The sequence below is a fragment of the Protopterus annectens genome, chromosome 4.part0 (genome assembly GCF_019279795.1).
Source record: "Protopterus annectens isolate FY-2018-M chromosome 4.part0, PAN1.0, whole genome shotgun sequence".
NCBI classification, from domain to species: domain Eukaryota; kingdom Metazoa; phylum Chordata; order Ceratodontiformes; family Protopteridae; genus Protopterus; species Protopterus annectens.
Window position 1 is genome coordinate 1,493,830,900 of NC_056733.1, and position 25,793 is coordinate 1,493,856,692.

At 37.3% G+C, this 25,793-nt stretch overlaps 1 protein-coding gene across 2 annotated transcripts in view; it reads right to left on the reverse strand.

Annotated features, from left to right (window-relative positions):
* CYFIP2 (cytoplasmic FMR1 interacting protein 2) overlaps positions 1-25,793 on the reverse strand; it is a 2,832,302-nt gene that overhangs the window by 461,472 nt on the left and 2,345,037 nt on the right. For both annotated transcript variants that reach the window (XM_044069335.1, XM_044069334.1), the window contains 2 exons: positions 23,112-23,242; positions 17,908-17,980 (listed from right to left, as the gene is read on the reverse strand). In XM_044069335.1, coding sequence (XP_043925270.1) covers positions 17,908-17,980; positions 23,112-23,242 — 204 coding nt within the window. The remainder of the gene's footprint in view (positions 1-17,907; positions 17,981-23,111; positions 23,243-25,793) is intronic.

The window sequence follows — 25,793 nt, forward strand, 5'->3', positions numbered from 1 at the left end:
TGCTAATGGAACGGACAGCAGGCAGAAACAATTTTTTAGTCTGCCACTGTTATTTGCTGTTCAGTACAGGCAGATTTTACTGCCTAGTGTGGGACCCGACCTTAACAACTTTCTTAGGGGGTGCTTAACATTTGTTAAGGTCAGGTCACGCCCCATTCTGGCACATAACTGCTTTGTCTTTTTCGTATATGACTCCATAATCAACATGCTCTATGTACTACATCTTTTTTATCCTCCATGATTACAGCTTTATTTTCACCACAAGCACAGTTTTTGTTTATTAACCCTTGGCCCTTCATTTTGTTTTCAGTACAAGCAGTTTATAACTTTACAACAAATTACACCAGACATTCAGTCAATACTTTCCAAAGCATAGACATTTTTTCTTTCTTTTTTGTAGGTTCATAGGTTCATAGGTTAGTACTAGGCTAAGTGCCCTTGTGGGCCATTTTAAGCCTAGCCAATTACCCCATGTGAGAATCAAACCCTGCAACTTGTGTTTGTAAGATAAACACCTTAACCATTATGCCAACCTCCCACCCCTAAGGCACTCCCATCCTTACCAACCTGCAGGTTTCACGAACATTAAAACTTGAACAATGCTATAAACAAAGTTACTAAATTTGTAGCATATACCCCTTTCAGAACCCACCACTGTATAGCACTGAAAAGTTACATCAACTAACATTCACAACTTCTTACCACCTATAAAATTATCCAACATCCATCCACCTGACCAGCACTAAAATTCTACACAGCTATGATCCCAGTCGGTCATTGAGATTGTGACCAAAAAACTCCTGTCTGCCTACAAACCTAGCAAGTCTGCTGGGCTGTCTGTATTCATACAAGATTGCCAAGGCCTGGAACTCCTTACCTGTATCCATCAGGTCTATACCCTCCCATCTTTGAAAACAATTCTGAAAGTTATAGCTAAAATCTGGCTGCGTTCTTGCTCAAAACCAGAATAAACTATATCCATAAATGTGAGTACCTTTTCATTCCTTACATCTCCTTACCGCTATCCAATTTACTTCCCCGATTCTCTCTCCAAATATATCATAAGCCTGTTTTTCCCTAACATAAATAGGAATTTCAATATGAAGTGAGTTTATAGAGAAATTAAAGGTTAGTCTGTCTAAAATTTCTCTAAATATTAAATGATTGTAAATGTCTAATTTGTTATAAATTATTAAAACCGCAGATGTTTTTGTTTTATTTTTTGAAGACTGGAAAATTGTTTTTAAAATGTTTTCCAATACTTTGGAGCTCTTCTGCCCAGGCATCCACTGAAAATTGGCTTCTGCCCAGTCGGACCAGTAATCATGTCAATAAATAAAAATATACATGACTACTAGTAATACATTTAGTCGCAAACGAAGGACAAAATTTACATACTTTTTACCATGCAAAAATTTAGTGATAAATATCCTGTCAGTGGTCATCCAACAACATGACTCTTCAAGTACCCAAGTTGAAAACACCCCCAACAAGAATTACCTCCAAATATGCAAGCTGTAGACATCCAAGCAACATCTGTTTGCTCAGGAATAATTATCTGCAAATAACGCTCAGGAATAATTATCTGCAAATAACGCTCATGTAATTTTTTTAATGCACCATTCTGAGGACATCAGTTTGGAAGCATCCTTTATAGGCATACAAGCTAAGACATGTTACATACTTGTGCAGAACTACAGTTTGAGAGGATCAGTGAGGTACTCTGACATGTATGGAAAGTCTATTCCAGAGACTGGGCAGCCTCTGGGAGACAAACATCTCTCCAGCCGGTTTTGCTGTCACCACATATTAGACTTGGGCCTTTCAAGCTGGTAATGCGCAAGAAGTTGGACTTACAGATATGAAGCATCACTAGTAGGGCAGGGTCCAAGACTGCCTTGTAGGTGAGACAAATCACCTCTGAGCAATCTGTACAACGGAGTAGAGTGATAGTGATTCGAGCCTGTCCTCAGGACAGGTGTTGGAGGCCATGGATTCTCTTTGTGAGGTATTTCTGTGGTCTTTCCAGTTGGTGCAGCTGTTTGAAGAGGTACATACCAAACAGGTAGAAGGAGCACAGAGAGGTAATAACCTCCCTTTTTCTGGATGCAATCCCTTTACTTACAAGATGAACCAAGTAAAAGGCTTTTCTGACCACTCCTGATACATCATGGTCGAATGTGAGATTGTTGTCAACCTGTGTACCCAGGTACCTCACCACACGTTGTGTGCTCAGAGGGACGCCATTGATATAGTAATCAGTAGGGGCTATGTTGACATTTTGCAATTAACTCCAGGCCATGATTTTGGCACCAGTCATTTGTTGCTATGAGACCCTCTTGTAGTATGCTAACATCATTTGAAGAGTCAATAACAGCACCCAACTTACAGTCGTCCACAAACTTACTTAGTCAAGGAATTACTAACAACACAATAACAGCTCTCAAAAAGAGTAACCTAATATTTTGGCATCAGTTCTCCCATTTCCTCTCAGATTCCAAAGACATGCAGTAGGTGGACTGGATACTCTAAACTGGCTACAGGTGAGAACGAGTAAGTGCAGTATGAATGAACTACCACTGCAGGGGTAGCCACCCAGCGGTGTAAACCTTGGCTCGAGATTGTCACTGCTGAATTGACACATCCCAACCCCATGTACAAAATGGAGAAAGGGGGTTTTATTCGACTGTTCCAGAACAGTGAACACCTTTTCACTGCCACAGGCTTTAACTTTAAGAAGTAGCACCTCTAACTGTTTCAGTGCTACACAACAAACAAGGTCTAGTCTGCACACAATCAGTTTCCAGTGGAATACTCTTTTCAGTTCTAATAGCACAACAGCTTGCGCTTGGTAAAAAAAATACTACAAAGAGAAAAGACCTGATTCTTGAAATGTTCAGTTTTCTACATAATTCTACCAGTGCCTGCAATTTTAAAACCTGCACTGCAGATTTTGCCAACACAGCATACAGTTCTTACTTTAGCTTGTCTTACAGCTCTATTCACTTTTCATTAGTGAAATCAACTTTGAAAATACATTTCTGAACAATCCAAAGCACACTGTTTCATGTATTTGTTGTTTTGCAGCATTCTCCAGTATTGGATGAAGCTAACACTATGCTTTGCAACATCTTTCAAACAAAGCCTCCACTTTTTTATCAACACTGGTTAGCAGAGCACCCTGATACAGCAAGCTTATCAGTCTTTGCATTGGGCAAATTATAACTTTTTTAAGGTTTACTAGTCTTTGTCACAGGATAAATTTACATTTTCATAAAAAATGTGTGTGATGCCCCAGCAATGGCCCCAGTAATCATGGAACCACCATCCTCACCACTGGTAACAGTGGGGGGATGTACACACTGGAAGGATAAGCGAACTGCAAAACAGGAAACCACAAACTAGTATATCCAGAGAGCAGAATGAAGAGGCACACACAGAAAATAAGTGAAGCGCTTTTCGTTTATGACACAACCACAAACTTCTTCAGACATTTTAAAATACACTTAGATACACTTAAATACACAGATCCACCCAATCAAAAACCTAATTACTACTCCAATTTTAAAGAAACAGTATCAAAACAGTGTTTTAGAATAGAAAAATAAATAAAAAGTCAGAGTAAAAAAATAAGAACAAGTAAAGAATGATAAAATAGTAAATATAAGTATACGATATAAATATACAATATTAAATTCAACACCTCCCTTTGCATTACCTACGTAAAACTTATAAAATTAATAAACAATCTAAAGACTGAAAATACATATATAGTATACAGACAAACATATAAAAACTGTAAAAAAGTGACTATGTATGTAGATTAACGAAGGGTAATATTAGCGTTTTAGACTTCTCAGTTTTAAAATACTGCTAATAACACAACCTTCATTCAAACCTGGCAAGTTGTAAGCGTTCAATCTAATTTGCCAGCCTAACTCCCAACTCCTCAAGTTTTAAAGCAACCGGACCACCCCTAACGTCCTTTTGAATTTGATCTATAACTAAAAACTTAAATCTATGATCAGAAAATTGAGCTACATGTTTTGCAAGTGCATTTACCATGTTACCTTTCCTAATTGCATAAAGGTGTTCATATATACGACTACGGAGTTTCCTCTCCGTTTTGCCTACATAGAAAGCAGGACAAATTTGACATACTGCAGAAAAATCTTAAAGCATCTAGCACTATCCAGGTTATAAGTAGTAATAAAGGACGTGGGCAGTTCAGTAACCACAAGTTCTTGTGAACTCCTACATGTTGAATTAAGTAATAGTTCAAGAGATTGACTTGAAGTGTCAAGTGTAACCTCATTTTTTCTCAGTAAAGGGGTATAAAATGAAGACTGTCGTTTTACTGACACTTCATCTATAATTTCATTAATCAACAGTTCGGGGTATCCTCGTGCTAAAAACATTCTTTTCATAAATTCACATTCGTGTGTAAAATCACTATCGACAGTGATAATCCGAGCCGCACGAACCAACTGGCCTTTAATAATGGCTCGTTTTTGGTTACTTGGATGACAGCTAGAATAATGGAGCATAGAATTGCAGTAAGTGCTTTTCCTGTGAATTTTAGATGTAAACATACCAGCAGTGTCGTCCTTAGATAATAAAATGTCCAGGTACGCTATAGAGTTACTGTCAAATGTGTGTGTAAGTACCAAAAATTGAGTAGTTGAATTCAAGTAATCAACAAAACTGTTACCAATAACGGCATCACCGTTGAGTAGAATAAAGATGTAGTCAAGGAAACGTGTGTAAAATACAATGTTCTCATTGAAAACACAGTTTTGCATAACATAAAGATGTTCCCAATAGGCCATGACCATGTTCGCCACGCTGGCCCCACAAGGGGACCCCATGGCTACACCTATTTTTTGCAAAAAAAGTTCCCCCTCAAACATAAAAAAGTTATTCGCTAAAATAGTACTCAAAAGTTCTTCGACTAGCAGACATTCATCGTGGGGGCAACCTTGCAATTTAAGAACCTCGTTACACCACTCAATTGCTATATTGTGGGGGATGCATGTATATAGATCCTTGACATCTATTGTCAAGAAGTTGTAACTAGAATTGTATTCAATCTTATTAATATTGCTCAAAAAAGTCCAAGAGTCCTTGCAAATTTGTTTAATGTTAGCAAGGTATTTTTGAAGAATAAAATCTACAACCTTAGCACACGCATAAGATAAAGAACCCCTGCTATCCACCAAAGGGCGCATTGGAGGGTTAACCACATTTTTGTGGATTTTTGATATACCAAATAAGCAAGGAACTCTTGGATGGGAAACAGTCATAAAGTTGTATACTGCTTGGGTGATTCTACCATCAAGGTATAGATCTTCGATAACATTCCTGATTAACCTGTATGCCCCATTAAGTTCAGAAATTGAACTTGTGCTGTATGAAGGGGAATTTAACAAGTTGTACATTCTATCAGAGTAGTCTGTGTTGTCAAATATGACAACACCACCCCCCTTGTCAGGTTTACATATTCTAATCTCATTCATTTTAATAAAATTCAAACAGTCCTTTTCAAGTAAAAAGTCTTTGTTAGTGTTATAAGACCTAGTATTTTTAGACAAAGCTAAATTGCGAATGTCTAACTCACAGAACTGCTCAAAAGTTTTAATAGTAGAGTTTAGGGGGGGGTTGAATGTACTAGGATTCCTAAATTCATCGACTGTGTTACCACAAGATTCACCCAACAACAAGTTTAAGTTAAGTTTCCTAGTATATAGTTTTAGATCTATAATCGTATTAACAAGGTTCATTCTGTGTGGTGGAACATAGGTCTGACCCTTAGACAGTAAATTTACCAAGTCTGAAGAAACTTCCACTTTAGAGAAATTATACACTGTAAAGTCCCCACTACTGTTGTAAACTATAGAAGGTAAATTAACACTGGTAGACTCAGTGGAAATATTGTCAGACATGTCTGCATCAGTAGAACAAGTAGAAAAAGTAGTTTCTACTGTGTCTAGTAAGTTACAATAATCATTTAAACCCACTAAAGTATTATTGTCCAAAGTGTTGACAGTACTATGAATTTGGGAAACCAGTTCTTCATCAATTACTTGTATCTCTTCCTTTGGTTCGTCGGTGCCGCTGGTAGCTTTTGACGGGCCCTTAAAAAATTATTATTAGAATTGTTTGACCTCAAAAAGTAATGTCCCTGTTGTTGGTTTTGTTGAACTGGGCCTTTGTTATTAGGAGCCTGTTGTAGTAAAGGCTCCATCGTAGGTCTGTTGTTAGTCGACCCATTGACGTGCTGCTCACCATCAGTAGGGACGTTGTTGTTATTCCCTTGACTTAAGTTCACTGGTACTGACACGTGTTGCCAAGATTGTGCTGGAGAAGGCTTAGGGTAAGCTAAGCCTTCTTCATAGGCCTTGATATCCCTATCCAGTTTCTTTAGTTTGTTAGTCCTCAATTTGTCCAAGTATGCATCAATACTGGAAAAGGTACGATTATATTCGTACCGATACCTCACAAAATCATTGTCAAAATTAATTTGTTTGTCAAGCTCACATACCTGAGCTGACAGCTCGTCAATAAACAGAAGGTAATGTTTGCGCATTAAACTGATAAGATCAAGGCCCTGTCGATCAAATAGAGCAACAATGTCCAAATGAAATTCTGAATTGGCTATTAAGCCAGTAGGATACTGCCAGCGTCTCAAACCTTTGGGTACTATTTTGCTGTTGATACATTCGGTAAAGTACGCCACCTCTAGTTGGTACTTTTTTAATTTAACTAGTAACTTATCAAGTTCTTTTAATTTACTTGAAATATCACTAGGTGGTAAATCTTGGCTATTTGAATTTTGCAGGTTTTTTTCAGCACCAAAAAATGCATTGTTATTAAGCTCTATTTGATCGACAGGGCCTTGATCTTATCAGTTTAATGTGCAAACATTACCTTCTGTTTATTGACGAGCTGTCAGCTCAGGTATGTGAGCTTGACAAACAAATTAATTTTGACAATGATTTTGTGAGGTATCGTATCGTATATAGGGTATTGTGTGTAATAAAACATAAAAAACCAGGATGTCGCTGGACAAATTGCGAAACATTGTATATAACTCCTGGAGCATTTTGTCAAATAGTAACATTGTTATTTAAAGGCTGTTACTAGGTCAATGTACATCGTTGTATTCCGTATCAGTGAGGTCAATGAATAAATAAATAAATAAGTAAATAAATAAATACTTAAATACATATATATATACAGTGTATAATTTCTCTAAAGTGGAAATTTCTTCAGACTTGGTAAATTTACTGTCTAAGGGTCAGACCTATGTTCCACCACACAGAATGAACCTTGTTAATACGATTATAGATCTAAAACTATATACTAGGAAACTTAACTTAAACTTGTTGTTGGGTGAATCTTGTGGTAACACAGTCGATGAATTTAGGATTCCTAGTACATTCAACCCCCCCCTAAACTCTACTATTAAAACTTTTGAGCAGTTCTGTGAGTTAGACATTCGCAATTTAGCTTTGTCTAAAAATACTAGGTCTTATAACACTAACAAAGACTTTTTACTTGAAAAGGACTGTTTGAATTTTATTAAAATGAATGAGATTAGAATATGTAAACCTGACAAGGGGGTGGTGTTGTCATATTTGACAACACAGACTACTCTGATAGAATGTTCAACTTGTTAAATTCCCCTTCATACAGCACAAGTTCAATTTCTGAACTTAATGGGGCATACAGGTTAATCAGGAATGTTATCGAAGATCTATACCTTGATGGTAGAATCACCCAAGCAGTATACAACTTTATGACTGTTTCCCATCCAAGAGTTCCTTGCTTATTTGGTATACCAAAAATCCACAAAAATGTGGTTAACCCTCCAATGCGCCCTTTGGTGGATAGCAGGGGTTCTTTATCTTATGTGTGTGCTAAGGTTGTAGATTTTATTCTTCAAAAATACCTTGCTAACATTAAACAAATTTGCAAGGACTCTTGGACTTTTTTGAGCAATATTAATAAGATTGAATACAATTCTAGTTACAACTTCTTGACAATAGATGTCAAGGATCTATATACATGCATCCCCCACAATATAGCAATTGAGTGGTGTAACGAGGTTCTTAAATTGCAAGGTTGCCCCCACGATGAATGTCTGCTAGTCGAAGAACTTTTGAGTACTATTTTAGCGAATAACTTTTTTATGTTTGAGGGGGAACTTTTTTTGCAAAAAATAGGTATAGCCATGGGGTCCCCTTGTGGGGCCAGCGTGGCGAACATGGTCATGGCCTATTGGGAACATCTTTATGTTATGCAAAACTGTGTTTTCAATGAGAACATTGTATTTTACACACGTTTCCTTGACGACATCTTTATTCTACTCAACGGTGATGCCGTTATTGGTAACAGTTTTGTTGATTACTTGAATTCAACTACTCAATTTTTGGTACTTACACACACATTTGACAGTAACTCTATAGCGTACCTGGACATTTTATTATCTAAGGACGACACTGCTGGTATGTTTACATCTAAAATTCACAGGAAAAGCACTTACTGCAATTCTATGCTCCATTATTCTAGCTGTCATCCAAGTAACCAAAACGAGCCATTATTAAAGGCCAGTTGGTTCGTGCGGCTCGGATTATCACTGTCGATAGTGATTTTACACACGAATGTGAATTTATGAAAAGAATGTTTTTAGCACGAGGATACCCCGAACTGTTGATTAATGAAATTATAGATGAAGTGTCAGTAAAACGACAGTCTTCATTTTATACCCCTTTACTGAGAAAAAATGAGGTTACACTTGACACTTCAAGTCAATCTCTTGAACTATTACTTAATTCAACATGTAGGAGTTCACAAGAACTTGTGGTTACTGAACTACCCACGTCCTTTATTACTACTTATAACCTGGATAGTGCTAGATGCTTTAAGATTTTGTTAAAAAATTGGGTTCTTTTTAGAGGGGACCAGCATGTTTTAAGTAAATTAGGTAATACTCCTATAGTAACATATAGGAGGGGTAGGAACCTCAAAGACTACTGTGAAATCAAGAACACAGTAGTGAAAACACCAGGCATGTACAAGTGCCAATCATGTAACTATTGTTCATTTATTCTAGAATCCAATAGGTTCAGTGTGAATGATTTACAATTTACACTGAGAAGGAGGAACAACTGTAATTCTAGTTTTGTTGTCTATCTTGCAGTATGTCAAATTTGTCCTGCTTTCTATGTAGGCAAAACGGAGAGGAAACTCCGTAGTCGTATATATGAACACCTTTATGCAATTAGGAAAGATACATGGTAAATGCACTTGCAAAACATGTAGCTCAATTTTCTGATCATAGATTTAAGTTTTTAGTTATAGATCAAATTCAAAAGGACGTTAGGGGTGGTCCGGTTGCTTTAAAACTTGAGGAGTTGGAGTTAGGCTGGCAAATTAGATTGAACGCTTACAACTTGCCAGGTTTGAATGAAGGTTGTGTTATTAGCAGTATTTTAAAACTGAGAAGTCTAAAACGCTAATATTACCCTTCGTTAATCTACATACATAGTCACTTTTTTACAGTTTTTATATGTTTGTCTGTATACTATATATGTATTTTCAGTCTTTAGATTGTTTATTAATTTTATAAGTTTTACGTAGTTAATGCAAAGGGAGGTGTTGAATTTAATATTGTATATTTATATCGTATACTTATATTTACTATTTTATCATTCTTTACTTGTTCTTATTTTTTTACTCTGACTTTTTATTTATTTTTCTATTCTAAAACACTGTTTTGATACTGTTTCTTTAAAATTGGAGTAGTAATTAGGTTTTTGATTGGGTGGATCTGTGTATTTAAGTGTATCTAAGTGTATTTTAAAATGTCTGAAGAAGTTTGTGGTTGTGTCATAAACGAAAAGCGCTTCACTTATTTTCTGTGTGTGCCTTTTCATTCTGCTCTCTGGATATACTAGTTTGTGACACACTGGAAGGATGACAAGTTACACAGAGTAAAGTGCAATTTCTCTTAAGAGTATACAGAGACCAGTCAGTCTGGAACTGGTTTCTCCTTCTTTCTCCAGATGCCCAATAAGACCTCCAGCACCTTATCTGTCTAACCAGTGCTTCATGTTCCTGCCCAAGTAGCTGACATATACACACGCACACACTTTGAGATTTGAGTTATACACACACACACACACACACACACACACACACACACACACATACACACACACATACACACACACACACACACATACACACACACACACATACACACACACACACATACCCACACACACATCTGGGAAAGGCTGGCACAGGTTTATTAGATACGCCGCCTTCTGTCCAGACTATAAGGTAGTTTTCACTGCCACCAGCCACTACTTTTCAGCTACTTTAAGGCTCTTAGCAAAGGGTTGCCAATCTTATTGTGTAATGTTACTATTAATCCAAAAGGTAGTTTGACCAACAGCAAGACTATTAGGAGTGGCCTGCACAGTGTCACCAAACAGATATGCAAGTACTCTAAGAGCTTAAATATGTCTCACAAATATCAGCCACAAAGATATTTGCCAGGATACTCCGACTGGACAGCAAGTGTCCGTTTTCAGCGGAGTCCTGGGGAGAAAAACTCCATAAGTTTACAGAGAGAGGAAAAATTTACAAAAGAGACATTACAGAGTAGTAGCATACATATTGTAGACTTTACTGCAGTTAGTATACAGTAACAGGATATTCCCCCTTTTGGTTGAAAATACAAGTGTACGGAATATACAGTGAGAGTAGATAAGAACCTGGTAGAGCATTGCAAGACATTTCACAATTGAATAAGAGTATATAAATGTTTACGTTTTCCATATATACATTCAAGCAAATATACATGTAAGCATATTTAATAATAAATAATAAAAGAACAAGAAAATACTCAGTAAATCATCACAGTAACTTCAGAGTTCAAAATCACAAGAAATATTTAAAACAACACTGCAGGACAGTCTCAAATAAATACAGAAAACATCTAAACTAATCTTTATTATATTCCTTAGTGAATCTAAAAGAAATTATTGTACCCTAGGTAACTTAAGAGAGCCAGGCGAGTCAGATGTGGTGAGTGGGTTTTCCCAGCTGATGCTGTCAGGTCAAAGACAAATACAAAATGCCCTGTCTCTCTCTCTCTCTCAGAGACTTCTTAAACTAATATTCCAAATATTACTTCTGGGATACTTGCAGAATGACATCATTTCTTATCATCTGACTTCAGGTCTCAGGCTCAAAAACAACATTTGAGATAGCATTTAGCATCTACCTGTGAAAATACATTAACAAAAGGCTTTTCCTCAGATGCCTGCAGATCCTAGAAGTCCTAAAACAATAAAACACTTCTACATTAAGCCTAGTAATTACCTCTCTTTCAAGACAATACAAAAAACGTCTAGTCCTAGACACTGTGTCTGTTACTGCACTGAAACTGGGAGATAACTTCTTTTTATGGCCCAGCTATAAAGTAATTTAATTCCAACTATTTTCTGAAATTTTGCAAGTTAATCTCCTGTGTTTCAGTCTCCCCTGTTAAACAGTTACAATAGTGTATAAAAATATCGCTTCAGCACGTCTATACAATATGACATACAGTTCTAATTCATTTGCAAATGACATGTAACTATTTACAAAATTCTAGATAGCTGGGCTGGCAGTATCTCCTTCTGTCACACTTCTATATATATCATAAATTCACAAACAACATATAATTATTTAAAAAATTCCAGCGAGCTGGGCTGGCAATATCTCCTTTTGTTACAATGTGTTTGACTTTATAAGTAGCATCTTCTATTATTTCAGCATGCATCAATTAACACTTTAAAGAGACTGGTTAAGGATCAGCTCAGAACACTTTTCAGCTACCACCTTTGAAATCACTTTTGTCTGATTTGTACCACTCAACCTTTCTTGTATTAAGAATGTACATAATTGCTTGGGTCACTTACAACAAAGTTCAAAAGATCTGCCTGTATTACAACAGGACTTTTCAACACATTCTTTTCATAAAGAGCATTAGTAAGTTCAGTACTTATCTCCAGTATGCAAATTCAACAGATAGTTTTGTAAGACAACACTGAGCAATTCAAGTAACAAAACACTTGCCAAGATTCAACAGTATCCATCAGAATCAGAGCTAGATGATGGTCAAATGGGGTCCTAGGGAGGGTAAAGGATCAGCCCCCACCCCACAGCCATTCCAGTGTCCCATTACATGGCTATTTCTCCCCAGTTACCATAAACACTGTTCAAACTAGTGTACATAAACCACCAAGAAAATCGTCGCACAAGCAGCATGCAGGGAATAAGAGCCAGTGAGCCCTGAAATAATCAAATGTGTCCTTTAAATCAAGCCAACACGTCCAGTTCAGTACAATGATACTTTCTTTATTCAGTGTAGTGTTTCAGACTTCTGTTCCAGAAGACTGTTTCAGACTTGGGAGTGGTTTTCACTAATCCAGGAAGTGATGTCATGTAAGATTTCCTATTTAAAACAGTTTATTCCTTAATTTTCTTGTATCTGATGAAGTTCTTGCTTTAATTTTTGGAATGAAAGCACTTATATCTTCTTGTTTGTCTGAATAAAGAAAGCATCCTTGTACTGAATTGTACCGAACTGGACGTGTTGGCTTGATTTAAAGCACACATTGGATTATTTCAGGGCTCATTGGCTCTCATTGCCTGCATACTGCTTATGCGACGATTTTCTTAGTGGTTTGTGCATTTTTCCGTCTTTTACTTCTTAAACTAGTGTGTACACTATTTTCTTCTTTACTTCTACAATGATTACAGATATTTGGATTTAATGTAAAACTTTTATTTCAAATTTTATAACACAAACGCTAACACACATTTGTTAAACAAAACAATACAGTTTCACAATGAAAACAGATTTGGCATTAACAGTAAAAGAATCTGCCCCTAAAACTCACATTCATTGAAACAGCATTGAAACCCACATTCAAAGAAAATCTGGCCAGTGGAGGATAAAGTTTACCTTTGGGCTATTTTGAAATGACAGACACCCCCCCACATACATTTTATAGGTTCATAGGTAGGTACTGGGCTATCGGCCAGAGGACTTATACAAGCCTAGCCAAATAGGACCATGCAGGCATGCTTTTGTTCTTTGATTCACTTTCCTGATTGTATTAAATGATACTCCTTGTATAATACAGCACCACTTGTTAAAGTGTGTCTTAAATTTGTAGTTTTGAACACTTTCCCAGTAAGCAATGAAAAAAACATAATAACCAGTAATGACAAAACTGCCCATTTCAGAACATTTCAACCATAAAAGGCCACTAAATATCAATGAATATGCACAATCTCTGCAGAAGTAAAAGCCATCTGAATAATTCCACATTAAAGAGATCTGCAACTAATGTAGAGGTTGCTGCTAGCGAACAGCTTTTTATTTCAGTATTTTATCTACAAATTCAGTGCCTGCTGTCCTTGAAGAATAAATTGTCTAGGTTACATTAAAAAAAACAGCAAGCTGGTAATATTGCAACAGGTAAAAGATGGTAAACCAACAATAGGGTCATAGTTACTAGGCATCTCATCCAAAGGAGGATATACTCAGGACTACAGCACCCCCACCCCCTTTACAGTATCAGCAATCCATCAACATGGTGTGGGAGTAGAACTCACAACTTTCTGCATCAAGAGCATGTATTCTACTTGTTGCACTACTAACACTGCTTGCAGATTCTACTGTATAAACAGTGAGGACCATTTGCTAAACAAAACATTGCACATTGAAAACAGACTTAGCATGAACAGCAATAAATTTCTCTTCCCTTGAAGCTCACAATTCCTCAAAACTTCACTGACTCTCACAATCCCTTAAAAATGCCCTAAAGCTCACAATTCCTTGAAAATGCAGTTTGAGTAGACTGGTAATTGGTGTAGAAGACTCATGCTGTTGTCTCTTATAGATAAGGTACAGGGTTTGAGCCTGAGCAAATTAACTAACCTGCCATCCCTAAGTAGGGTATTTCATACATGCACACACACACAATCACACATATACAACTTACCTTCCATCATTTGTTTGCAAGCATACATTCCAATTTGCACTTAAATTATGCACACAGACACAGAAAAGAATATGCAACAGCAGGTGTGTGCGTTGATGCACAAAGGGATGCACAGATGCAAAGGACGTTCTTAAAGAAGAATAAATTCTCTTAAAGAAGGAATGTTAATTTATACGGGATTATGCTTGATAACAACCTGCTGGATAGAAATGACAAAATACAAGGTTTAATCTGTATTTTGTGAAAAAAGTGAAATGGCACCACACTTTTAAATCAAACTGTTATGTCAGTCTACACAGCTTAACTAGTATCAAGTGGGTTTACCACTGAGTCACAGACCTGAAATAAAGCTGTTGGCTGTCAGACTACAATAAGATGCTGTGTACCAAGACAAGCATAATGATGGAACTTCCTGGACTTAAATCTAAGCCTACCTTACAGATGTAGTCTGTATAGTCCAATGAAAAATTCTGAAAGTTTCAGTAGTATTTTAGAAGATACTAATGCATTTATTCAATTATTCCAATAAACACGTTGCTCATGCCTCTACAACCTTAAAATACTAAACAAAGAATAAAAAATGTCACACAGACAAACCATTCAGTAAAAACTATAAAAAAGAGATAAAACCTTAAGACACAGACAGCAAACTAATAAGAACAGTCATCCATCTACCTACTTAACTGAATAAACTACTGGAAACTTCAACAGGGTGTCTTTACTCCTCCCACAGGGAGGGTATCAGAGAGAGTCAGTCTCCTAGATCTGCTAGCTAAAGTGATTTTATCTGGACAAATTCTTTATACTCTGTTTCTTCGGTACTTTTCCGTTAATGGGGCAGCAGCCAAAATGTCTGGATGTGTGCTTCTTTTTTTTTTTTTGCTTGTAACTCTGTCTTCGTCCTCCCGCTCTTACTCATTTTATCAGTTCTCAATTGTGACTGTTGTGATCATGGCATTCTTCTGTCCTGGTTTTAATTTGGGCTTTGTTGTCCGAGTAATACTGATTTTTCCTTGCAAGTCAGTGCTGCTTATTTTGCTGTTGTGTTAGCATTGCCGCCTCACAGCAAGAGGTTCTCCGGTTCAATCCTCGGCTGGGGTGCCTTCTGTGCGGAGTCTGCATGTCCTCTCTGTGGTCATGTGGGTTTCCTTCAGGTGCTCCGGTTTCCTCCCATATCCCGAAGACATGCTGTAGGTGGATTGGACACTCTAAATTGGCCCTAGGTGTGAGTGTGTGCGTGTGTGTGCCTTCTGCGGAAGGTTGGGTGCCGGGCTGGCAACTCGACACTGTAAAACTCCACTGCCAATCATGAGCGGACGGGTGATCTGCTGTGGCAACCCCTAACTGGGAAAAGCAGAAAGAAGAAGAAGATGAAGATTCTGCTTTTAATTTTGACTTTGTCATGAGAGTGATTGCCTCCAAACTCAGTGCCGCCTACACAGACAGTTGTAGAAAGATCTCTTCTTACTTCCTAAAATGGTGTACATTATTGACGTTATATTGTCAGGAAATAAGGATATGCTCATCTTTGTGAGCATCTACTGATTTTTAAGGGGCAGTGTGTTCGCATTTTTAATATGTGAGGGTGATCTGAAGTGAGTGCTGATGTTTTATGTCCCAGCTCAGCGGCTCTTTCAGGGACAGTTATAACAAGCTTCCCTCTTATTTCCTAAAGACGGTATAAATCATACACATTATATTCTGCCGAAAACTAAGGAAGTGCTCCTCTCTCCCACTGTGTGCTAATTTTTAATGGTCACTGTGTTTTATAATGCTGTGAGCCATCTTTGTCAATGTAAACACTAACACAACGGGGACAAAGCACTTGGAAAAATAGGAACATCTGTTGGAGGTGTGAAGTGAAACTGTTGAGAAAGGGCTTGGGAAAATAGGGACATCTGCTGACTGTGAACATGTTATTAGGAAAACATTTGTGGTACTTCTCCGGGCACACTTCGAGGCAACATTTCTGTTTCGCAAAGACTGCTGCCCCATTAACGGAAAAGTACTGTTTCTTGTTAGTCTTGACACCGTCTGGGTCACATGTGGGATACTAGACTTCACTTGAGCTCTCTTGATTGCCTCTGCCATCTACATATATTCTTCAAAACTGGGAACTACAACAGTGAATATACTGTTACTGTACAAAAAGGAAAAAAAAAACATAAAAATGGAAACTCCTGGAACAAAATAGAAAAGCTGTAGATCTGACTGCCCATGAGCTACAAGGCATAATGGCTGCCAAACAAAAGAAAATGATATGTGTTACTGAAAAACAGACAAGTCACTTTAGTCTTACTCAGTAGAAGCCTGTTTGTTTGTTTTTCTTTCGGCTTTTCCCAGTTAGGGGTCACCACAGCAGAACACCTGTCTGCTAATGATTGGCAGTCGATTTCTATGGTGCCGAGGTGCCAGCCCGACGCCCAACCTTCAAAGAAGGCAAGCCCATTCACGCATGTCTTTTGAACACCACTTGACTGCGGGGAGGACATGCAGACTCCACACAGAAGGCGTTCCAGCCCAGATTCGAACGGGAGAACCTCTTGTTGTGAGGCGACAACGCTACCGCTGCACCACCATAGCTTCTTACTCAGTAAACTTGTTATATTGATTTAAAAAGAAAATGTAATTAAGCCCCATCTACAGCTACGGCCATTGGAAGCTAATATGGCCTGCATTCATTTTATCATTTTAGGCTTCTACTTACTCAGTAGAAGCCTAAAATGATAAAATTAATGCAGGGCATATAGCTTCATAGGTAGGTATTAGGCTATCTGCCCAAAGGCATTTATAAGCCTAGAAATTAGTTTTTAGCTTCCAATGGCCGTAGCTGTAGATGGGGCTTAATTACATTTTCTTTTTAAATGAATATAACAAGTTTAACTTTAGTACAGAAAGATGTCATCCTCTAGGGGAGCACAAATGAGGCTACAACTAATGGGATAGGGAGTCAGCAGTTTTAATGCTTAAGAACAGTATTAAAGTCAGACAACAACTGCAAAATATATAACATGCTTAAAGCTCAACTGTTGTTGGAGACTTCTTTCTTTTGAAGGCACACACTGACATTCTGGCAGATAAAAATACAATGGCAAAGATCAGAACATTCTGTTGTAAGCCATGATGTAACAGTGACATGACCTGCTGATACTTTCTCATATTTAAGGCCATCCATTGAGAACAAAACTAAGATTACGTTTTTTTCAGCATGTACTGACTTTTATCTCAAAGGCTGAAATTAGATGCAGTTCTAAGAGCAGTTACATTTAGAAGAGAAAATAACACAGGGTAAGAGGTATGATTTGTTAGTGGAATTATGTTCTGAACAGGGCACATACTGTGCTAGAAAGGTAACACAAGGCTCCCTGAACACCTACTAATCAACTACAGTTCATGAATCGTAATACCGGGCTTCCTGAACACTTACTTACTAATCAACCACAGTTCATGAATCAAGAGAGAGACAAAAAGTACATCAGGAAAAAGTATGTTGAAAAAAGTATGCAAAACCACTTAACAGCCTGGGGACCACACACATTAATTGCAAATATATGTGCAGGATTCTCTGAAGACTAAATTATATGTTATATGACTGTTCATGTTCACGACAACCATATTAATGTTAGACTTCCAGCTGTTGGTCTTTTAACATATGTTTTGAAGATGCTAGCTACAAAATCATCTGTATATGTGTTCTGTCTCTGTACCTCTTGGAGAATAATCTGTTATTAGAAAGGATGATGATGCAAAACAAGCACTAGAAACAAATGCAGTAAACCAGTACATGCTGCACTGGTAAGCAATATCCAAGCAATTGAGAACTGACAATGTTTCTTACCTTTAATGAAGACCCTCGGAAGAATGTTCTGGAAAGGAGCAGCATGCAGCAAATCACAGACTTCTTCCTGTGACTGTAAACAGAAAGCAGATCTGTTTCTGATATCAGCTTTTTATCAGTCTATTTCTGAACTTCAATATTCAAATTACCTTTGTCCGTACCAAATATAATTTCTTAATATTTCTTAATTACTTATTTGTGTAGCTGTCTGGCAACTTGTACACGACATTCTGTCTAACATAACAGCTGCAGGATTACTGGTCATGATATTACCAACCCAAGCTTCAAAAAAAAAAAAAATGGTTGCTTAGTGTCAAACTAAAGATGGCTGATACATATCACATGTCTGCATACTAACAATTCAAGCAAAGGTTTTACAACAGGTTCAGTTTCTTTGATACCTTGGGACAATTGTACCCTTCAGCCTTCCAGTTTTATAATGGACAGCAATGTTTTAAATGAGTGACAATACACATTAAAATGAATTATATAGTAACAGACTTAAGAAATATAACAGCTTAATAGAGTGAAAGATTATTTAGAAGCATAAAATAAGTTGATGCTTCAGTACAATAGCAAATAAACAAGACAGAATGTTAACTATGATATGTGATATTAGCTAATCTGTAGTAACAAAACTAAGGTGTAAAGGGAAGATCAGTTATCCAGTATAACGTGGGTTTCTTATACAATGATCAGGGCCCCTCTAAAAAACTGCTCTGATGCTCCAAGGACATTCTAAACAGGGATACAGAGTGGAAGTGAATATCATACAGAGGATTATGAGTGAGTCACCACTCATAACCAAGTTCTAAAGAATTCATGGTACTTTTCCATTAACGGGGCGACAGCTTTCTTGGCCTCGTTAACGGTTTTGTGGTAATGATAGTTGTATTTTTGTGGAATATTTAACTCTCCCTGTTGCTACTGCTACCATTCCTGTCAAACTGGATAACTGTGTTCATAACTTCAGAACTCAGCAGGGAACAGTATGCAGAAGTGGTGTGTGACTAAGGAGCATCCATGTCAAAAACATATAACTGCTTATTTCTGATTGGACATACTTGGATATAATTCTTTGCAGTACATGAAGCTTCATATGCACTGATGTAGTACTAGCTACAGGAAAAAAGTGATGCTTGGAAAGCTGTAAAACGCTTAGTACTGTCAAACAGACAGCAGACAGAAGTGTCCATATGATGGGCTAATAGCTTTAAAAGCTGTCAAATACTTCAATCTGCCTTTTTTGTGTGGCAATGAGAAGTGTTTATATGGCTTTTAAAAGCTGTTTTATGTTTTTAGTGTTGTCCTGTAGTGGCTGTTGTGTATTCTCTACTGCAAAACTACAGCATAACAGCTCTAAGCCTTGCATACTAAAACCTAAGTACCTCGTTTCCCACTTTTGGACTATATCCAAACCAAAGGGTAAAAAGGGCAAAAAGATAAACCATTCAGTAAAAACTGCAATAAAAACCCAACCAAGCTAGAGTTTTTCACCGTGTGATACTTTAAACCCTCTGTAGTGCAGGCCCATGGGATATATGCAAATGACCCTTTAACAACATGAAGTGTTTCAGCTACATGCCTTCTGAATATCCATGACATTTTTTGCTTTTTAAGTCTTTATGGTTATATTAAGGCCAATAAAGCCAAACCTCACTAGGTGTGGACGTGCATGTTTCGGCCTTTTTATTGGCATTATCAACACAGCATACATGGATACTTTGGCTATACTTCCGAAACACAGTGTCTTTAAACCCAGCTGATGCCCATAAAGACTAAGATGCCTGCTGTTGGTTAATTTAAGTCTTGTTTACTGGTGCATTTGGCTAGCTGTGGCTTCAATTTTTCACACACACTTTTATATATATATATATATATATATATATATATATATATATATATATATAAAGATACACGCACACACAGACACACACACAAACAGATGCATATACATATGTACATGTACTGATGGTTTGCCAAAATGAAAATCACCAAGCCATGTATCAAGATAGCTGATTCAATGACAGCAGTCTGACTGCCACCTGCTCTCATTCAATCCAAGAAAATTATTTCCAGTTTGGAAAAGGATGGCTAACACTTTTCTTGTGTGAAGATGTTTTTGTGTGTGTGTGTGTGTGTGGGGGGGGGGGGGGGGGTGCGCATTTACACACTTGCAAACATGTGTTGGTGTGTGTTTGCCCATATACATCCATGTAATTGACTGTCTCCTTAATCCTCAATCTGTACAATGAAGGTAATGTCCCTTTCTCCAACTTGGATCATTCTTAGAATTGATAATATTAAGTAAGGTGCTACAGGAGGCAGTACCAACCTATGAACCTATATCACGTCAGTCACCTTGCTAGAAAAGGGTCCAGGGAAGTAAATATTGTGGGAAGAAATATCCAGGGAATTGTTATGGCTAGGCTTGTATAGGCCCTAGGGCCGATAGCCTAGTATCAACCTATGAACCTAAATCCTACATGGAAGGCCATATAAAACATTATTTTATTTAAATAATGAAAGTATCCTTCTGAGGAGTACTTTCAGTAGACTGTACTTGCTAAAGGATTATAAACCTAACTCACAATTTTATATATAAATGTGGCTATCACACTCACCTACGTTCATAGGTTCATTGGTAAGTGCTAGGCTAGGTGCCCTTGCAGGCCATTTTAAGCTTAGCCAGTTTCCTATTTTGTGCTCGAATTATCCTACCCCATTTGGTTACAGATTGACCTTACCCATTTCATGGTCAATAATTATATATTACCCCTAATGAGAATAACGGGGATCATACCACAGATAATTTGAGGGGCCCCTTGCATGGGACAGAACATTTAGGAGCTGTACAGAAGCAGTCCCAGGGTATAATTTCTGTTTTCCACGCACAGATACATGTTGGGCTTGAATACAGGCAGGGATGTATTTCGTTTTATGTGGATGGGGAGTCTGTGCCATTGTCTTCTCTTTGAATAAGAAGCATGAATAAGAAACATCCCTTAAAATAAACATTAAAAATCAATAAATCATGCTAATGTTTTATGGTTCATAATCATTTGGATGAACATTATTTTTTATGCTTCACAATCATTGGGATCGCTATCCACAGTGCTTCCTCCTTTTTTTTCATGTTGCTCTGATTCTTTATAAAAACATCTCTGTAATTACATCTGATTTGACTCACTGTGATATTTTCATGTCTGTACTTGAAAAAGATCATACAATGAATGGAAGAAAATTTAATCTATCAGACAGAGGATGGAATTCTGGTGAGGGTGTTGCTCATTATTTGATCCAAGGGTAGTGTGACAGCGGTGAGGTCTGCTATGGGAGTGAAGGATGCGTTTAAGGTGGATGTGGGGTTACATCAAGGATCAGCTCTGAGCCCTTTCTTATTTGCAATGGTGATGGACAGGTTGACAGACGAGATCAGACAGGAGTTCCCGTGGACTATGATACTTGCAGATGACATTGTGATCTGTAGTGAGAGTAGGGAACAGGTGGAGGAGACCCTGGAGAGATGGAGATATGCTCTAGAGAGAAGAAAAATGAAGGTAAGCAGGACTAAGACAGAATATATGTGTGTGAATGAGAGGGAGGATAGAGGAATGGTGAGGATGCAAGGAGTAGAGATGGCGAAGGTGGATGAGTTTAAATACTTGAGGTCAATAGTTCAGAGTAACGGTGAGTGTGGAAGAGAGGTGAAGAAGAGAGTACAGGCAGGATGGAGTGGGTGGAGAAGTGTATCAGGAGTGATTTGTGACAGACGAGTATATGTAAGAGTGAAAGGGAAGGTCTACAAGAGGGTAGTGAGACCAGCTATGTTATATGGGTTGGAGACAGTGGCAGTGACAAAAAGGCAAGAGTTTGAGCTGGATGTGGCAGAGTTAAAGATGTTCAGATTTGCACTGGGTGTAACGAGGGTGGACAGGATTAGGAATAAGTATATTAGAGGGTCAGCCAGGTTGGAAGGTTTGGAGACAAAGCCAGAGAGGCAAGATTATGTTGGTTTGGACATGTGCTGAGGAGGGATGCTGAGTATATTGGGAAAAAGATGCTAAGGATGAAGCTACCAGGTAACAGGAAAAGAGGAAGGCCTAAAATAAGGTTTATGGATGTGGTAAGACAGGACATGCAGGTGGTTGGTGTGACAATGCAGGATGCAGAGGACAGGAAGAAATGGAAACATATGATCCACCCCTAATGGGAGCAGCCAAAAGAAGATGATGATGATGATGATGATGACAATTTCTGTGAGTAAACTATAGACAACTGCAACTAAACCATTCTAGGTAGTACAGAAGTATAGAAAGTGATGTCAACATACCTCTCAACTTGCAGACTTTGAAAATAGGTACAAAGGCCCTTGAAAAGTAGGTGCACCCAGAAAGAAATCTGGAATCTAATTAACATAAAATCTGTACACCAAATAGCACATAACTCTTCCAGCTTCCAGTAGAAATGCTGGATACTAATCATAAACACAGGTTTAAAATGAGTGACAGATAGGAAAAATGTAAGCCCGTTATCAAAAATATAGTGCAAAATCTGTAGGTTTTAATGAACTATATTGCGAAATTCTATCACACATGGTCATTTATTTTTGCTTTTGAAAAAGCAGATGTAACGTGTGCCTTTTTTTCTTTAAATTAGTGGCTGCACTCTGCATTGGTTATAGTAACACGGTTTTCTGTGCAGCAAACAGCTTCACAAATCACACGTAAAGAGGGGTAAATCAAGCCTGAAAATAGGGGTAAAATACGTATTTCATATGCAGGATAAATCAAGCCTGAAAATAAGAATGTTCCTCCAAAATCAAGCCAGTTGAGAGGTCTGGGTGTTAGATATTGACTTGTGGCAATATGTCTGCTGTGGTTTAAATTACACCACTACCCATCTAAAAACTCTAAAGCTACTTTTTTTCTCCAATTTAGTTACTTTTCTCTCAAAGTAGTAGTTTGCTTATTACTCTGACATTTCCAAAAATAACAAAATAAAAAATCAGAGGCATTGTTTAAACCGCTATCACTCCATACAGCCTAACACAGTTTTGAAATTTGGTCACCAGGCAGACTGGAAGTCTGCATGAATTTGTAGAATGCTCAAAGGCAACAAAGTGTTGATGATTTATCCTAAATGCACTGTGAAGTAAACTATGTGGTGCTTTGTAGAGCATTTTCAAACAAATAAATACTTACCAAAGCCTGTTCTATGAGAAGGCAGAATAAGATAGCATTCCCCACTTCCCTAAGGCTCTGAAATACATCTGTCTTCAGTTCTGCATATTCAATGATGTCCTTCAGCTGGTGATGGAAAAACTCCAAAATACCTAAAGATGGAAAGCAATAAAGATCACTACAACTCTACCTCACTGCCAAACAATCTCCTTCCATTCTTGTTTTGCATGCAATAACATATTTTCTCAATGAGCATATTATAAATGTAATATGGCAACTGTTTTCTCTCGTCACTATATGCTTTGCAACCAGTGTTTTGCTTGAATTTAATTAAAACAAAGATGTATAAACTATTCTGCTTTCCAGAAATAAATGTGAACTTTTTATTAATTTTTATCTGTCTGTCTATCTATCTCTCAATCTATCTCTGTCCTTTGTTGACCGTATTAGTCCCACTAGGCTAGTAGTCTTTTTTTCAGGAGACCTCCAAGGTGGTACTTATACAACTAGAGGGAATATGCCCAGGGCATCTGGTAAATTTCCCTACTCTTCGGCGTAGGGGGATGAAATTAAAGGTGGTGCATCTGGTTTCTGTCTCCATTCCAGGCATGAAGGAGGCCCAGAGAGACAGCAGTGCCATGGAAAATGTATTTCAGTGCACTGATAGAGCAAATGTTGGTGAAAGTATGAAAAAGGATATGGAGTTGACAGAATCGCTGCCAAATGAAGAAACAAATGAGGTGACAGTAGACAGTGAGTCCCTATCGGGGGAGAAAACAAAGGAACAGGTCAATGTAGAGGAGGAGATGGGGCCTGATTCGGAGAAGCTTTTTCAATGGAGATTGTTTGAGGGTGAGACGGAGTGGCAGGATCAATGTAGTATTACAACCACTCAGTCCGGAGGGTTATGGGATGATTACTTGGAAGAGCTGGTTAATCAAAGTGACCTGGAAAACAGTGCAGCAGCATTGGGGAGTGATATAATGGAGAGAATAGAAGAAGAAGAAGAGAAAATAGCTGAATCCATTGAGAAAACATATGCAGAAACACTTAAAGAAGGGGAAGGAAGAAAAGAAGAAAATAAAGAAATGAAAAGAAGGTACACTGTCAGAATAAGCAGTAAAAAGGGCAAAGGACTAGACAGGTATGAAGTGTGAGACACCCTGATTGCACCATTAGGTGTAACAGCAAAGGAGGTAAGAGCATTTATTCTAATGAATAATGAGCCATTTTGTGATTTAATCTTTGAGAAAGGACAATACATAGAAACCTTTATATGAAAATATGAACAGAAAAATAATTTGTATCCCTGCACAGAATATGTTATGCAACTGTTTCTTACAAAAACAAAAAAAGAGTAATGGTTCAATTTAGAACTGAAGTTGAACCCGCAGTCTTAAAAATGACTTTATTAGCTACTTGTAAGGGAGTACTGGACCCTACCAAAGTTTATGATGAAAGAGGACTTTCGACTAGGGGATGGAAATGTGGAGTTATATTAAAAATGGAAAATGACAATGTGTTACACATACCAAGTAATATTAATGTTTGTGGTAATAGAGGTTTTCTGAGATACAGAGGGCAACCAAAGACTTGTTATTTTTGTGGTAAGGTTAAATAATGAATGTGATAAGAAAAAAAAAATACTTGTGTGGTAATACAGGGCATAATGCAAACAAATGTGATTTAAAATGCAAGAAATGTGATGATACAGGACATTCCTGGCTAGAATGTGAAATAGATATACAAAAAAAATGAAAATATAAGTATACAGGGAGAAGAGATAGAAGAAATGGTTATAGAAAAACAAGTACAACAAAAGGAAATTAATGTAGAGGTCATGCACAAAGGTAAAAAACAGGATAAAGGAAAAGAAAACAAAACAGACGAGACCAGTGAAGAAGAACCTGAATGGTATAAAGTAAAGGGTAAAAAGAATTCTACAGGGGAAAAGAGTTAGGGGAAGGAAAAGAAGTCTTAAAAACATAACATTTAGAGAAAATAAAAAGGTAAAGGATAAGAACTTTACCATAACTGTTTGCTAAAAGCTGAGAATATTAGCATTAAATGTAAACAGTTTGAAAAACATTAAGAGGAGAATTTGTATATTACAATGGTGTGCTGGAATAGAGGCTGAAGTGATAATATTAGAGGAAATAAGATTATTAACAAAAGAAGAAAGAACACAAACAGAAATACTTTGGCATGGGAATGTTATCTGGAAGATAGGTAAAGAAACACGTTCAGGCATATGTGTATTATGTCAAAAAGACACTAAAATAGGTGTTACAATAGTTGAATTGGGTAGAATAACAATATTAGACTGAGTATACAAAGAGAGCAGTGCAGAAAATGGTCCAACCAAACAATATGACGAAATCCAAAGTAAAAAAGTGAAGGACCAAACCACGTCAGCAATTATCATAAAAGTCAGATTTAATTGTGAGCACTTTCACAGCAAACCATGTTGCTTCATCAAAGTCACCGATTCATTGTGCTTCATTTTTAAAATACAATCCAACCAATAAAAATGCTGTCCTAATTAATTATGCAAAAAAACTATTCAATCATCATTAAAAACAAAAATAACAAAACATATAAATATATTAATATATAAACAAGCTGTAAAAAATACATCTATGAATAAACCCTAACCAGAAACATATACAAAAAATTGTATTTGATCAATATATTGTTTAAAAA